General features: G+C 41.1%; 1 protein-coding gene across 1 annotated transcript; it reads left to right on the forward strand.

Annotated features, from left to right (window-relative positions):
• The first annotated feature begins 937 nt into the window (after positions 1-937).
• Positions 938-14,806, forward strand: FBXO28 (F-box protein 28). The gene is made up of 5 exons (XM_042051698.1): positions 938-1,186; positions 7,017-7,126; positions 8,092-8,230; positions 10,663-10,858; positions 12,708-14,806. The coding sequence occupies exons 1-5, from the start codon at positions 974-976 to the stop codon at positions 13,100-13,102; spliced, it is 1,053 nt and encodes a 350-aa protein (XP_041907632.1). The 5' UTR covers positions 938-973; the 3' UTR covers positions 13,103-14,806.
• The last annotated feature ends 2,010 nt before the right edge of the window (positions 14,807-16,816 follow it).

Consider the following 16,816-nt stretch of genomic DNA (forward strand, 5'->3'; position numbering starts at 1 on the left):
TGGTTTTCGGGCAGCCGAGGGTTTTGCCAGCTGGCTCTGATCCCAAAGGCTGGCAGCAGACCTGCAGCCCCCCTGGCTGCTGTGGCTACTCCAGTCAGCAGAGTAGGGGCAGCTTGGACACCAAACACAAAAGGGGTGCTCGCCCATCTATAGGTGAAATACAGCAGGCTGGATTACTTTGTAATAAGGATGTAGTTGTGTCTTACTTAGGAGCTACAGGGGTATTTTCTGCGCTGTAGCTGCCTCGCTGTAATCCAGCCACATTCTCTCGGTAGGTCACTGTGCCTGTGCGGAGAGAGCACTGCTGGACTCCTGCGCGGCAGCAGCCATAGAGTTTTGGGAGGTCCTTCCCACAGAGTTTCCTCAGGAGGGGCATGGAGAGGGAGGCACTCATCCCTCCTCTCCGGCCTCCAGCTGTAGCACAAGAGGGGAAGCTCAGGTTGGGTAATAGGGACAAACTCCACACGGAGAGGGTGGGAATCCTGCATGGGAATCACAGAACTGTCAGGGTCGCAAGGGACCTCTGGAGATCACCCAGTCCAACCCCCTGCCAAGACAGGGCCACCTGGAGCAGGTGACACAGGAACGCCTCCAGGAGGGGTTTGAATGTCTCTGGAGAGGGAGACTCCAGGACCTCCCTGGGCAGCCTGTTCCAGCGCTCTGCCACCCTCAGCTTAAAAAATTCTCCCTCACGCTGGGGAACTTCTAGTGTGTTAGTCTACGGCCCTTGCTCCTTGTCTTGTCTCTGGGCACCACCGACAAGAGTCGGGCACCATCCCTCCGGCCCCCGCTCGCCAACGGCTTCCCGGGCAGCGATGGTAACCTAAGCCCTCGAGCGTCGCAGCAACACCCCAAGCTCCATTTCGCTCCGTTGCCTGAGGGAACGCCCGGGCGGGGCTGCCCGTGACGGCTGCGGAAGAGGCGTCACAGAGGGGCGGTACCGTTCCCCCGCGGAGGAAGGACGGGCTCCAAGATGGCGGCGCCGGAGGAGCGGCTCGTGTCGGAGGGCGAAGGCGGCGCCCCGGGCTCGGCGCGGCTCTCCCCGGCTCCGCTGCCGGAGGCCGCCGAGCCGCTGGCGCCCATGGAGCCGCCGCCTCAGAGCAACACGCTCATGGGGTTGCCTATCGTGGCCATCGAGAGCATCCTCAGCTTCCTGTCCTACGATGAGACGAGCCAGCTGCGCCTGGTAGGGGCCGCGGAGGGGAGGCAGCGGGGCGGGGGCCCCGCTGCGGCCGGGCCGGGCTCAGCCCGCGGGGCTCAGCCCGCCTGGCCCGGGGCAGGTGCGGGGCTCTCGGCGGACCGGGCGCCCCCCGCCGGGCTGCTGCGTTCGCCGGGGAGGGGGCTGGATGAGGTGGGGTGGGTGGGATGGGGCTTTATCCCTTCTCCAGTCTCGGCGTGCGCTTCCATACAAGCACTCCTAAAGCTCTTTTTACCGTCTCTTACTTCTTTAATTCCTTTCGCGCTCTGTGAGAAAGCACCGGGCTGCTGGAGGCTCATTTCTCCTAGTGACTGGTTGGGGTGGGTAGTCTATTGTGTCTCATATGTGTGTTTATTTTTACTTATAGAGCTTAAGCCTACGAGTGTAGGACGTGGTGAGCCTGCTGCTCCAAGAACTCTCCCTTATCTAGAAATGTGGGTCAAAAAGAAAATGTAAAAAAACCAAAAAAGACTGCCTGCTTCTTTCAGTCTTAGTGGTAGATCTAATAACATGTAGTATCTGCACCTCTGAACTTGATAATGCCAAAAGACCCCGCAGCTGTCAGCGAGGAGATCAATGTATATCAATATTTAACTGCCTGCATAAGGAGCCTGATGTAAACCATGTCACATTATGATATGCTGCTGTCTTACTGAATCTCTTACGAGGTTATAAATGGAATAATAGTGAGGGAATTAATGCACAGGTTATGTAACTCTCAGTAAACGTGCATGTACTGTATCGTTCCTATTTTAAGAACTCGATTAGTCTAAACCGGATAATATTATAAGCATATTTCTGCAGGAAATTGGACTGTCTCTGTCCTGGATCGGCAACCTGAAGTGTTGCATCCTGACTGTAACTTTAAAACAAAAGCTCTTCAAGCAGAAAATATGATCTTATTTATACTACTCCAAGCACACCAGTTCCTAAATATTTCTAGTGTGCTGTCAGTGCACTGAAGATTTCAGCTTCTTCTGTAGGAGTAGGTAATGGATCTGTAGAAGAGATGTACTTTGAGAACCACAGAATAGCCTGAGTTAGAAGGGAGCCACAAGGATCATGGAAGTCCAGCTTCTGGCCCTGCACAGGACATCCTCAAGATCACGGGTGGTACTTGCAGTTTGACCAAAGGGAAGGGAAGTACATCACATGGTGTTTGGATATGCCACGTTTCAGGGTCGGAATTGCAATGCCAGGCACAGCTCGTGGCTGCACCTTTCCTGTTGCATCTTATGAATGGTAGTGCCTGTGGGAGCTCTCACAAGTCAATAGAAGGCTTTTTCTTCCTCTAGCTCGAAGTGTTTGTAAGCAATGCTGTGTTGGCAGTGAAGGTCAGTAGGAAAGATGATGATGTCAGGACTAAACCAGCTGTTTAACTCTCACTGGCACTTAAGAAGTAAAATGTAACACTTTTATGCTTTCTTATATAGCACCTCCAAGTTCCTTTTTCCAGAAGAGGACAGCCCCTTTCAGAAGTTTCAGAAATATGCAAAACCAGGCTGGATAAATACCAACTTTGACACATACATAGAGCAATACTGGGCGTAAAATGAAGGAAACTATTCAGTTGGTCTTCCCCTATTTTTAGTTTTCGAGTCAGTGACAGCCAAGAAAATTAATCTCCATCAAATTCCTAGCTGTTCCCTTAAGCACATCAGAAGGCATTATGAGCATTCTTTTGAGAAGAAAGCAGTCTTTTGTTAACCAGCAGTAATGTAAAGAATCAAAGCCCCTCCGGTTTGAGCCCATAAGCTTGATCAGCCGGGTCTTTCAGGTGGCTGTTCAGAGCTGAAGGTGTTCTTTTGGCAATTCACTGAGAGGCAGACACACAATGTTCTTCATAGCTCCAGGTGCTGTTGACAGAGAATTAAGGTAGCCTTTAAAAATAGCAATGCCTAGGCATAAATTCATAATGGAATTTCATGACTTTTGGATTTTTCAAGGTGGTGAGTAGCCTTTGGAAGGATCTGTGTATCCCTGCTCTAAGATCTGCCTGGCACAAACAGTAAATTTTTGTTTTCTGTGAGAACTGACTTGAGCTGCTTATCAAAGATGAATGAGTGTATCTTTTCTGCTAAAGATACATTGCAGGAGCACATTAATTGAATGACAGGTATTAAATTGCTCAGGTCTCATGCATATTAGAAACGTGCCCAAAAAGCAGACTCATTACCCCTTAGAATGTGGGATTCCCCGGGATAAAGCATCTTGAGGAAGGCAGGAAAACCCAGGACATCAATCAACCTAAATGAAGTTTGATCATACTTGTTTAGACAAAAAATGTGGATTCCCTAAACCAGTCATTTTCATGCATTCTCTGGGTCCCAGCATGGAAGGAATGGATGTCCTAATCTGCTTTTTATTTTGGATCACCTTAGCTCAGTGACCCATAAAAAAAGGTGACAAATAAATTCTTACAGTTGAACTGGGTTTGGATCTACAGTGTATACAAGACAACAGCCTAAGGAGTTGGCTGAGTGGGAGGATATAGAACACTGGAATGTTTTCAGATTGAAATGGAGACAGAAACGAGCATTGTTTATGTGCAGCATAATCTCAGGCATAAGATCCAGAAGTCTTTTTCTGTCACCAAAGGATGAGGTAAAGAACATTTCCTGCTTGTGATGATTGCAAGGCAAGACCATGGGCCCCTCATTGTGCAAAAAGCACTTGCTTTCCTGAGCATAATGCTTTCTACTATTCCTGGGGTTACTGCATGTGAAAGCGTAAATTGAAGCACCTACTGCTTAAGAAGTGAAGTAGATCTAAGGAACAGAGACTAAACAATAGATATTCAGAGAGCAGTCGTGTCTGAAATGAGGGAAATCTTGAGCTGTCAAACTTTTGTTCAGACTAAGTGAATGAGAGGAAAAGCAGCAGCATTTTGCTTTCAGCCTTTCTGAGTATTTACTTCATCTACTTTCTCTGATAGTCACCATGAGAGAAACACAGAAAACCCCAAAGATCCCTATGTCTGAAGCTGTACTGCTCTGGACAAACCTACTGTGCATGCTGACAGGGAAGCTTGCTATCTTCCAGCTTTTGAAGGCTCCTCTTACTGTGATATTTTTAGTGACTTGCAGAAGCTTTGAAATTTTTACCTCAGTGGGATAATAATGAAATTCTTATATTCCAGTTTCTTTTTCAGTCACATGTTTGAGCTTGGAAAGGCACTTCCATTCAGGCTATTACTACAACAAGCATGATTAAAATCACGCAATCCATGACCTCCTCCCATGAACACTCTGAGAAGGTTATCTTGGATTCTGATACACATCAGAATTGACTTAGGTTCTGCAGCAAACTTGTGCTTATTTCCTGCACAGCACTATTAAGGACTGATAGCCTTTGGACAACATGGCTTTAATATTCCCAGTTTCAGTCAGTTTGTATTTACAGGCATTTCTATTTTAAAGTTTCTTGATGAAGTCATAAACATTTTGCCACTTACTTTACCCTAAAAAAAGGCATTTTACAGAACATGGTTCTGTGTGCCCTCTAAGAAAAAGAACAATCTAAATACTCCAGGGTATTTATATCTGTTTTGGAGTTGGTTATCTGGTAGTGAAGCTTGGAAGAAATGAGACATGCTTGAGGAAATGGAAATTAGTAGATTGTGTCATTTTAGTTTGTTTACAAATAAAGTGGAAAAATAATGCATAGGATCATAGAAAGCTGTTATCACATGAAAGTCAGCACATAAAGAAGCAACCTCTCTTTCTGCTTTTCACATGGACTTGGAATACCTTTCTAATCCTGAAATTTGAACACAGGACCCGGTTGGATTTGACCTTTGAGGAAACACAGCCTCTTTCAGCTCTGTGACTAGAATAAGAAAATATTCACCAAAATTGCAAAAGCAAGTATAAGGAAATACAACTTACGATCTGTCCAATAGCTAATATCAAGCTGTCTTGGACTACTATGGACCTCTAAAAGTATAATGATGCTACTGTACGTATGACTGACTGCAGTCTAGAAGAGGTGTATTTTCCTATAAATGTAGGTGCTATGTATGGTTTACATGGTGAGCCAGCTGAGAATTAAGAGATGACTGGTAAAATAAGTTGTAAACAAACACTTTCGATTTCTGGTGCTACTGGTGTTTGGGTTCTAGGCTGATTATTGGCATAAATATGGGTAATGCTGAGAAACTGGAGCAAATAATTCTTCATGCTGTGTAGGGTAAGCAAAGGAGGAAGATTAAAACCCCCCAGTGCGGTTCGTGTCTTGGGCTGCAGCTCCCTGGGAGGGCCTCTCTGCCACCAGATGTCACTGTGCACGAGGTTAAAACCCTCTCTGCCGCCTCCGAGCGCGGAGCTGAGCGTGGCTGGAGCTTGTTTTCCTCCTGTGCCGGGTAACTGCAGAGCTGACGCAGCCTTGTGCAGGTACCAGCTCCTGCTCCAGGGACTCGGTACCGTTCGGGCTGCGGGAAAGCTGCAAAGCCCCGACTCAAAAACGATTTAAATCCGTGCGCCCCTGGAGCTACGAGCTCAGGGAAAAAAGAACGGTTTCCTCCTTCCTGTAGGAAGGGCCAGCATTTTTCCATATACACAGGGGATGATTTAACTGGATCACTGAATGTGGGGCAGAGTGTGCTAAGACTCTCCCTCTGCGGTTTGCCTGTCTGATCCTTCTTTGTTAACCAGAAAGATCTAATACCGAGGAGCACGGACAGAGCCACAGTCACTGCTTAATGGCCTGTTCATACAGATCTGTCTGAAAATGGTCAGTTCTCACAGACCTTAAACCGGCTGTGACTAGAGGAAGACTCACAAAGCAGAACTTCCTTCTGTTTATACAGAAGGCATTACACAAAGTAATTGCAAGCTTCTCTGGGAGAAGTGAGAATCTCCTTCCTGCAGGTATAAACTTACATGGACTTAAAAGTTATGAAATGAGGAGTGTATGGAGGAAAGGAGTATTTATTTAAAAAAAAAAAAAAAAAGCAGCTTATTTCTTGGCAAGGGGGGGTCACAGTGGGAGCTGTGGACTTTAATACCTAAAAAAACCCAACAAAACCAAAACAATTTCGAAGAACAGTTGGGTCACTAAGCTCTTGCATCTTCAGAACTGAATAGCAATTGCTTTAAACTTTTCTACAAGTTGCCTTTGTCCTGTAACTAGTAACTTTGTGAAGGGAAACAGCTAACTTTAGCAGTTTATTATATCTTCTGCAGCTCTTAATGTCCCTTATTCCTAAATCTGTGGGGCATAAAACCCCTGAGACTATTGGTGTCCAACATAGCAAATAAAGGAATCCTTTAAACAGAGGAGAAAAGACTTTTTTATACGAGAAGGAGAATCTTGTTCCATGTGCAGTGTTTTGCAGGTGTTTTTAAATTTAATTGTGGTTGACTTCAAAAAAACATAAACCTTAAACACTGGAAGAAAACCACTATAATTTCTTGTCTTTAAAGGTTTCTTTTTTTGAGATTGCAAAATACTAACTTGACACACCAGAATCACTCTGGAGACCATGCTAAAAGCCAGGCATGGGCATTTGCAACTTCCATTACAATCAGAGGAAATTGTATCTGCTTCTAACAGGTGGCATTCAGCCTACTGTCTCTTGTTAGGCAAAATCAATAGATTTATTTGTGAACTGTGTGGGACATAGCTGCTCCTTTTTGGAGTATCATGATCTTTGGTGGAGATGGGAATGCCTTAATCTCAACTTCAGTTCTTGCTTGTTGAAATGGAACATAACACAGTTAAGAGAATTTTTTGCTACCTGGCAAGTAGGGGTAAGATAATAGTAAAAGTGACTTGTGGCCTTAACTGAGCCTTAAGATTTCTTTTTACTTAAATACAGGTTTGTAAGCGAATGGACTTGGTTTGCCAGAGGATGTTAAATCAGGGATTTCTGAAAGTGGAAAGATACCACAACTTGTGTCAGAAGCAAGTTAAAGCTCAGCTTCCAAGGTATGTACCAGTTAAAACTGTAATTAAATTTAATTGTGTTAGATTAATTTAAGCAGATTATTGAAAAGGAATTCCTTTCTGGCTAATTCCTCTTATGTATCTTGAAAATTTGAGTCACATTTGCTTTTATTGCATTTTTTTTTTCTAAAAGCACCTTGAACCTAAGATTTAATTACAGAATAATGGTGTGAAAAGTGTATCTGGTATTTCAAACAGAGAAGACTGGGTTCTGTATTGCTCAACTCTTCTGGCAGATCAAGCGAGGATTCCTGGGAATGAATAAATGCCATTCCTTTTCAAGACCAACTGCCTTCACTGATCATTTATCAAAGCAAGTTTTTTGCTTAAAAAAAAAGGGCAAGGTTTTTCACTGACAAGGATTAAACAGGAACAAGGAAAAGGGATTTGATATGTGAGCATTACTGGAAACTGGTTTCTCACTAAAACAATGTATTTCTTCCTCTTCCCAGTGAATAAGTGCAGCTGCTGCTGTGTCCTTTCAGATTTCCCAGTCAGAGTGAAGCAACTAAATGCTACTTATCATAGAGATCCTTTGTCAAAAAGCATTTCTATCTCAACCTACACTTCACAGCAAGCACTACTAATATATTCCATTTATTATTTCAATTACATTGAAGTACTGACCATGGGGGGGGGGGATAAAAATATTCACACTCACTCAGTGTCTGCTGATAGTTAATACTGAAACCTTGTTCTTGAAAAGTCCTAAATTACATGCTGAGTTTATAGATCACATGAAGTATAGTAATTATTTAGAGAACAAATTTTGTCTAAGAAAGTGTAGTATGCTGTTACGAGCTGGGTCTCAATCTGTATCTTTTATTTCCATGAAGACAAATGTTAGTGGCTACAGGGTTTTAAGGGTGAAATTAATGTGACAAATGTTACAGTTTGATTTTTTGACTCCTTGTTAAATCAGTGTCACCTTGTGGTCTGTTTCCTAGACGGGAGTCAGAAAGGAGAAACCATTCATTAGCTCGTCATGCAGACATCCTTGCTGCTGTGGAAACAAGACTCTCTCTCTTAAATATGACTTTCATGAAGTATGTGGATTCCAATCTCTGTTGCTTCATACCTGGAAAGGTAAAATGTAGACTATATTATATGAATATGTATCTGTGTTTAAAAAATAGCATTGTGTAACTTAACCTGGCACAGCTGGGGTAAATTGATAGAGAGAGTGTGTGTGTATATATATATATGTTTTTGCATACATACATATATATATATAAACTGTGTTTCAGATACTTGCAAACAAACCTACAAGCCAATACTCTGTTTTACCATGCAGTCTGAAATTAATAAACCAGACTGTATTTAAATATTAATGATTTAAAATTTGATTTCTATTTGCCCTTAGATTCTCTCTTGATTCTGATGGTTGACTGGTGGTATACTCATGCTCTACAACCTTTTAGAAAAAACATGTGATCAGGCCATCTGAAGATGTAGTAATTTAGACTACATAAAACACTAGGCACTCAGTCAATCGAGATTTTACACACCTTTCTTAAGGATTTGAGTACTTCAGGTTAATTGAATTAAGACATTTAGTATGTCAAAACACTGTTCAGTACTACAGTGGATGGTATATTTTTGCACAGTAGGTGGAATTAGTTTAAAATGTAAAGTATGTTAAATGGGAACATTACTGAGCAGTTCTGGTGTTTCAGAATACTAACCCAGTGTTAAATAGAAATTATGCAGGCAAGATGTACATGGAGATACCAGTGTTTTATAAGCTGTGAAATCACCAGTGCACAGGGGAATTGACGAAATCATGCTCAGAGGAAGACTGGTACAGCTCAGGGATTAAATTAGATCAGTGAACATTATCCTAATGCTCTGTTCATTGATCTTTCCATGTAAGGTTCGGATATGTTTGTGTTACTTTTTTGTGGGCAGAGAACTGAATTGCAGTGGGATGAATGGAAAAGTTCTCTCTTGGATTCTGGGGAAGCATGCAGGCATTTCTGCAAGCAGTGGTAGGATAAACTGTGGATGTGGAATGCATTCTTATCTTGAAGAAGTAACTATTTCTGTACACTCCTGTTGACTTGATATTTAATTATTTTTAAATTATATTCTTATTTGACTTTACATTCTATTTTTTATATCCCATGTATTTTTAAAAAATTAAAATAACAAAGTCAAATGAACTCAAGTCCCTGATACTTACATGGTAAATGGAATACTTATAAGAAAGTGTTGCCCTACTATTTTGAAGAGTAGAGGGAAAGGCAGTACTCACTCTAGACTAGGGATGTGCAGGAGTTGGACAGGTGAGCTTGCCAGCCATTTTCCTTCTGGGCACCAACTTGTAAGGACCTTGATTTTATTTTGATAACACTGCTAAAAAGTCTGTGGGTTTTTTAAAGAAATTATTTACTTAGTGTGTGAGTTTGCTAGCACTGCTGCTCTCTCAACACAGTTACCAGTTCGCTCAAGATTAATATTTTGGTCAATCAGATTTAAGGCTTAGTGTTCACTTAGTCTGTGGTTTCCCTCCCACCTGCTTTGCTTCCCTCAGGAAATTTCACTACAGAACTGCCAGGAAGTGAATTTGTGGTAGAATATGCAAATCCTGATTTGAGGTTCAGCATTCTGTGTGATAGCAGAGCACTGCTGCAAGGTTCTATATTGAGGATGTTGTTGCTAACAGGATAAAAAGTGAATGAAATTAGAGAAGTCTTTTGTTGTGTTGCTTGATGAGAAGCTTAGGTCTTGTCTAGCTTTTGCAACTTTTTAGCTAAACTTCATTTATCAGAACAAAAGGTGCAACTGTATTACAAGATCCTTATTATGTGTGTTCTTCAGGAAACACTTCAAACATTCTTAATCCTGTACAAAATACCTGTGTAGCTTTGGGTAAGAGATCAGCAGTCCTATCTTGACCTGCCTCAGACTATAATTCATAAATTAATGAGATACCCTTCATCTCTCTGTATCTCTCCTAACCAAAGGGCTTGTTTCCCAAACCTATCAAGAGAGTTTTGTTCTCTGTTCTTAGTGGATTGGTGTTTTGTAAACAAATATATTTTGGACTTAATCTGAATTTGCAATATTTTGTGTATATGGAAGTGGACTCAAGTCAATATTTACAGCTCTTCAGGCTGACATAATGCTAATTCTTGCTTCTCCAATTACATGTTTCATAACTGGCAGGGGTAGTGACTGCTCTGCTTTGGGGCTTTGTGCTCCAGGTTCTCCTGAAGGAAATGATCATGCTCTGCTGAGTATAGATTATATAACTTGTAAGTCAGCTATGGCTGTACTTAAAATTTCACACAATGAGCATTATTTCATGACTTTGAAGAGAGCTGTTGTGATAGTTTAAATGAATAGCTTCTCTGATATATAATGAACAGCACTTCAAAAAGCTGATCTGGAACTAAAACACACAGTAGTGTGCAACTGTTATGTGGTAAAAACCTCTGAATATGCCAGAATTCCTAGAACAAACTGAAATAATCTTGCCTTTATCAGAAAATCCTAATTCTTCTTAAATGTTTTAGGTAATAGATGAAATTTATCGAGTGCTAAGATATGTAAACTCTACAAGAGCTCCTCAGAGAGCTCATGAAGTTCTTCAAGAACTAAGGGACATTTCCTCCATGGCTATGGAATATTTTGATGAGAAGATTGTTCCAATACTGAAAAGAAAGATGCCTGGGTCAGATGTATCGGGACGTCTAATAGGAACTGCCCCAGGTATTAATTCCAACGTATAGTTAAGTTTTATTTAGTTTTTCTGTAAAAAATCACAGCACTGTATGTTTTTAAAGCTCCCTCCCTTAAATGGGAGCTTTATTCCATAAATATTGATGATACTTGTTTCTTAAGAATGCTAATTGAAATTCATTTGCTTTGAAATTTAAGGAGCCTTTGTGCTACCAAAAGAACAGTCACTTGAATGTATGTTAGAATTATGCATAGTGTGTATTTGTTAAACAAATGAGACTGGTTTGTTAAACTGAATGAGACTCTATCACTGCATTTGGTTGAAATTTGGCACGTGAGATGACAGCTCGATGCCTTTTATTTTTAGGACAAGCAGCAAATGAATTTGCTTAAGCTGTAGTAGTACACAGAGGGCTAGAATGGGCTTTTTTGCTTTACTGGGGGTACTATTTTATGCACTAACAAGCAAAATAGTTCCAGGTAATAGTCAAAAGGCAATTAAAATAACGGTCTATAAATAAGCCATTAAACTGGCCCCTCATATGTCAGACTTTCCAGAACTTTTGTTAACCAAACTCTAAGGTAGTTGCCTCATGGCCAAAGTTATCCTAATGGTAAAAGGCAAAATATTGGTAAAATTGTAGCGTTTTCCCTATACAGGACATGTTCACACTTTAGGAACTGTGAAATTTAACTCTCTAGAAGGATAACTTAGTAAAAATTGTGGAAAAAAACCCCATCTTAAGCAAGAACAATAGCCCTATTGCTGATGCTTTTGTTTCTTGTATGTCCTGTCCATCCTTTTAGCCATAAGTGTGTATGCCACCTTTTAATTATATCCTGTTAGTTATACTTTCATTTTTTTAATTATATACTTCTAAAGAAATTATATATGGGTTTAAGTTTTTTATTAATTATGTGTGTTAATATATACTGAGCCTCTCAGCTGAGGAAGTATTGCCCAAACCCACAGCTGGTGCCAATCAACTTTTCAAGGCTTTGTGGTGCATAAAATGCCTCTCTCTTGTTGAGGGAAGGGCATAACCTCTCCATTAGTGTCACATAATGGTAGTTGTGCTGGCATCCTAATGGACAAAAAGGAGGAAAATGAGGATGACTGTTCCAGACTCTTCTGTTTGTAGAGCAGTTAAAGTTGCACCTTACTTGCACAGCCTTGCTAGAAGAGTATAATGGCAGCAAAAGTGATAGGTATCTTTTATGGCAGAGAAAGTGAAAGAAATTATACTGTAGCTGTTAGTCTCCTTGATTTGCAGGAAATTTATTAGAATCAACAGTTCCAAGCTCAGATTCCAGTATGGTTTTAGTGCTTAGGAAGAGTGATTCTAAAGAAGCATGGAAAATAAATTCCTTTCTTCTAAAATGTAAGTTATACTGAAATACCTTGTTAAGTTCCAAACTACAAAATTTTAGAACTTTAGCTGTGTGCAACTAAGACAGCAGAATTTTGCTGCTCTAATGAAAGATATTTATTCAGTCTTAACTATTCCATATTAAGTAATTTATAGATGTTTTGTGGGGTTTTGTCTTAACATCTGGGACAGTAAGTCTAGATGACAACACAGTATCTCTACGCAATTTTTGATACAGCAAAAGGAGGGGGGCTTATATACAGGAAATGAATTACGAACTTTTTTCCAGATTACTGAAAAGCTGTAAGTATTTTAAATTAAACTGGTTGTGCTCTGAGACTACCACATGTTCTTGTTAGACACTTAAGTGGCTGTAAATCTGTTTACCTGTTCATAAATTGCAACCAGTATTCAGATTCATGTGGGGAGTAGGGGTAAGCAAAATATGAACACCAGGACACCATTTCTACCCTTAAGTTGCAGAGGATTAATCACAGTTCTCTCTGAAGTTCCAGGGCCCTCTGCAGCACTGACAACAATGCAGCTGTTCTCCAAGCAGAGCCCTTCCAGGCAGGAAGTCACCAAACTGCAGCAGCAGGTGAAAGCCAACGGCACGGGCCTGACGGCGTTAAAGCGGGAGATCTCGGAGCTGCGCGTCAAAGTGCAGGAGCAGCAGAAGCAGCTCCAGGATCAAGACCAGAAACTGCTTGAGCAAACCCAAATCATTGGGGAACAGAACGCCCGCTTGGCTGAGCTGGAGCGCAAGCTGCGAGAGGTGATGGAGAGCACAGTAGGGAATTCTTCAGGTTCCGGCTCAAATGAACAATCTCCCAGGAAACGGAGGAAGGCGGTTGATTCCACAGACTGTCCTAGGAAATCTAAACGCCTTCGGAACAGAAAATAACTCGGGAGGAGATGGCGCCTTCAGGAGGATACACTGCTCTAGTAGCCCAAGCAGGTCTGCTTGTTTGGATACTGTGACCAGCTTCATGGTGTCACTTAGCCTGCTGGCTCTTCAAAACACCACTTAGACTTGAACAGTAATTTTCTTTCATTGACTTTTCCCCTGCTTTCTATATGGGTGGGCCTAATGCACAGAATCTTTAAGATTTGCAATAGCTACATACTAACCAGACCTGCTCTGTTATGTTTTGAAGGGTTAACCTTTTTTTCCGTGCAGATGTGTTTAAAGTAAACTTATTTGTGTTTATGCATATGTTCACATGAAATCTTAAATAAATTGTCTTAACTGACTAAACAGTTAAGCGTAAAAACAGATGTCCTGTTCACTTGAAGGAAAGATCCGCTTTTAAAACCTTGTTTTTGAGAACTTGACCTTTTTTGTTACAAGTGACCTTGTCTGGAATGTCTGAAAAGTAGTTAATACTTTTTGGGGTTCTCTGTAATGAGTAAAACTGACTTCTTAAGCTACAGTATTGGCTATATATTTTTGTAAACTTACATGGAAGGGCCTTCTATCCAGTCTTCACATGCACACACCCTGGTTCTAGGTCTTGGGGGCCATATTCTACATTTGCATGGATAGATGCATGTACAGCTTAGTCAGCCTGCCAAAAGCACTTGCCTGAAACTGTTCTAAACTCTGGCAGAGAGCACAGAGACCTGTCAAGCAATTCCTTTGTTCCTCAGCCACAGCTTAGCCTCTGCTTTCAGCACAACGGCTTCCTTACAGCAAGGTGGTCTGGGGAGGTGAGTGGCAGGAGCATTTGAGCCCGGGCTGTGTGGCTGCCACTTGCCCTGCCTGGAAGGCAGGGATTTATTGTTAGCCAAAGCTGGAGAATCGAGAGGCTGCCTGTGCATCACTTGGGTCACAGGCCAACAGCGAACACCTACAAATGGTCCCTGGAGTCACGAAGCTCGGGGATATCATTTGAGTGAAATGCTGTTTTATGGATAAACAAACTATTTTGTGTGTCTGTGTTGGGGTTGGGGTGGAAATTTCTCTGTAACACTGATGACAATATTCTAAGCTTTCCTTATCCTAAAAGGTAAATCACTGCAGACAAAGCTTTAATTTCTTTTGCACTTCTGTTTTGAGCTTGTAACTGGAAAAGCATGTCTTGCACTGTTCAGTCTCTCTGGTCACTTTAACCACCTCAGAGTTGTGTACAGTGATTATTCCCCCCACCCCCCATCTGTATATTTTTGGAATCTTATACAAATACCATTGTCTTTGGTTTTGTTTTAATGTACTAAACTGTGTAGCTTTATAATTTGACTTACGTTTCCTTTTTTTAACCAGCTGCTGCTTTGTCTTTAGGTGGTTCTGAATTCAACTTGGTATGGCACTGAAAATGCAAATGCTGCATTTGTAGCTGTTCACAATCTTGATATTGCTACTGTGGGTTAAAGTGCAAGTTCATTTTGTATGGCTGTCAGCATAACCTAGTGGCTGTATTTAAAGCACCAAACAAATCAGAAGTTGTCTGGTCAGATATTATATAATTGTGGAAAGCTGACATTTTTCCTGAAACTTCAGCTACAATTTTTACTTCTAAAACATAGTAGCTCATACCAGAAGTAACATTGCAAATGCCTAATATTTGACAGACATTTCGTTTTCAAATAAACTTCTTGAGTAGTTTGAGTCTTTTCCAAAAAAAGGGCATTTTTCTTAAGCATCAAGGAAATTATAAAAGGCTGTCTGAGAGAAGACTTCGAAGGTTAACTGAGCTTTTGCTTGTACTGGTTTTCTACAGCTCAGAATGTTTTTTACAGCTAAGTCTATCTTGGAGATAGATGCCTGCTGTTCAGATTAAAAAATACTGGCATATGCCTTATCTTTTAAAAAACAATTTTGAGTCAGAGGGTCAGCATTAGAGCTAGAATTACTGTGTGATATAAATTCATTTAATGGTTATTTGTGATAAAAAATTCCTGTAATGGACTAATTACCAGCTACCTGTGGTCAAATACTTCCAAACAAGTATAAACCTGTGAATTGCATTTACTGAAAAGCTTTATTGATACATCTCTGAATATTCTTCACTTTAATTTCTTTATGAATTTCTAGAATATGCAAACAATTTGCCCCTCCACACCATCCCAGTACACAAATTGTTTCAGGTTCCTCAGGAGCAGCATTTCTGTATGTGTTGGGGAATCTCTGGCTGTGTGTAAACCGAGCTGGAAAAGAACAGCCTATTCTTACGGGAAATGTTCTCTGTGAACGGTGCCAACTTGGAACCTTCAGCTCAAGGAAGTATCACATGCTCCAGGATTGCAGGTGCATCCTGCTCCTCCATGTGCTGACAGACAAATGGAATGAGGCCCATGAAACTTACAGGGTAGAGGGGATGGTTACAAGGCAGCTCTGAGAAATTCCACAATAAAGGTACATCAGTGTTTTCTATTTCACATCCCAGAGAGAGGGAGATGTCAGATGGCTCTCGGGTTGGAATGTACACCAGAGAAATATACACATGGAGAAAACAGAATGAAGTAATCATTTGGACAAAATAGCTGGAACATTAATTTCTGACACCCAAATTGTCCCTTGTTAAATGAAAAGGATGCATTTTGCAATATATGAACAAGCTGATGAATCACCTGAAGTAAAACTAAATCTCTTTTCACTCTAAATGTCTGTGTACATTTATGTGAGTTGGTGTATCAGCCTCAAAGCAGCGTTGGTAGTGATTAGTGATTGTATCATCTGTTCAAGGGAGAGCCTTAAACCAGTGAGACTGAGATGTAGTTCACAAAGTTACGTAAAAAATTGATTTATTTGCAGCCACTATTCAGTTTTAGTACTTGTGTCAAGGGCTGAAATTGAAAAAAAGGTCAGAGCTGACAGAGAAAGCAATTTCAAGTGTCTTACATTTAGTTTCTTAAAATAACTTAAAACTACTGAGGCCAGCTTTACTGCTTTTCTAAAAACAGCAGCTTGCTTGGAAACAGCTTTTTATTTCATAGCAAGGTTGGGGATTTTTTTACAAATTTGTATACCTAGTGAATATGGTGAAAATGAGATCAACAGATACCATAGTGGTACTTTCTTGAGGGAAAAGCTGTTTGCAACCAGGTCTTGCTTCCCAAATTGAACAGCTTCTATGTAACTACAGTATGTAAGGACCCTCCAAACCTGAACTAATGGATGTAATAGGTGGAAGCACTGAAGGAAGAAAGACTGCAAGATAAATTTCACAGATTAAAGAACAGATGGAAACAATTGGAACTTCTTCAGTTCCTGATACTTGCTCAGCATTGCACGTTAATCACTGAATTCATTAATGCTACAAAAGATGCCTCTGTGTAACTTCTTAATGTAAAAGGTAAGACAGAATTGAACAAAAACTTAGTTGCTCTTATTCAATCTTCTAACAGTGAATTGTGGGGAGCACTAAGATTGCCAAAGGAATTTTCAACACCAAGAGCCTCTCGAAAACAGGATGACGTAGGATAGTTGGATGTGCCTCAGCACAGGAGAGGATTTCCTGGTTTCTTGGTGTTCTGACAGTTTTAAGAGGGTACCTAGCAAATTACAGTGATTGTTACTTCATGAATAAGTAGATTCAGTTTGGACTATTCTACAACATGTCTGCTAGTTGTGAACTATTCTGTTAGTCTCCAGTCACATTTCTGTGCTAGTTTGCAC

This window comes from Corvus kubaryi, unplaced genomic scaffold (assembly GCF_017639235.1).
Source record: "Corvus kubaryi isolate FWS band 111438036 unplaced genomic scaffold, C.kubaryi_AGA036_p1.0 76, whole genome shotgun sequence".
NCBI lineage: Eukaryota > Metazoa > Chordata > Aves > Passeriformes > Corvidae > Corvus > Corvus kubaryi.

Excerpts from the sequence above, each read along its gene's own strand:
- FBXO28 (XM_042051698.1), top strand. The coding sequence starts at position 974 with ATGGCGGCGCCGGAGGAGCGGCTCGTGTCGGAGGGCGAAGGCGGCGCC. Across the intron at positions 1,187-7,016 it reads AGACGAGCCAGCTGCGCCTG|GTTTGTAAGCGAATGGACTT; the intron begins GTAGGGGCCGCG and ends ACTTAAATACAG. Across the intron at positions 8,231-10,662 it reads GTTGCTTCATACCTGGAAAG|GTAATAGATGAAATTTATCG; the intron begins GTAAAATGTAGA and ends TAAATGTTTTAG.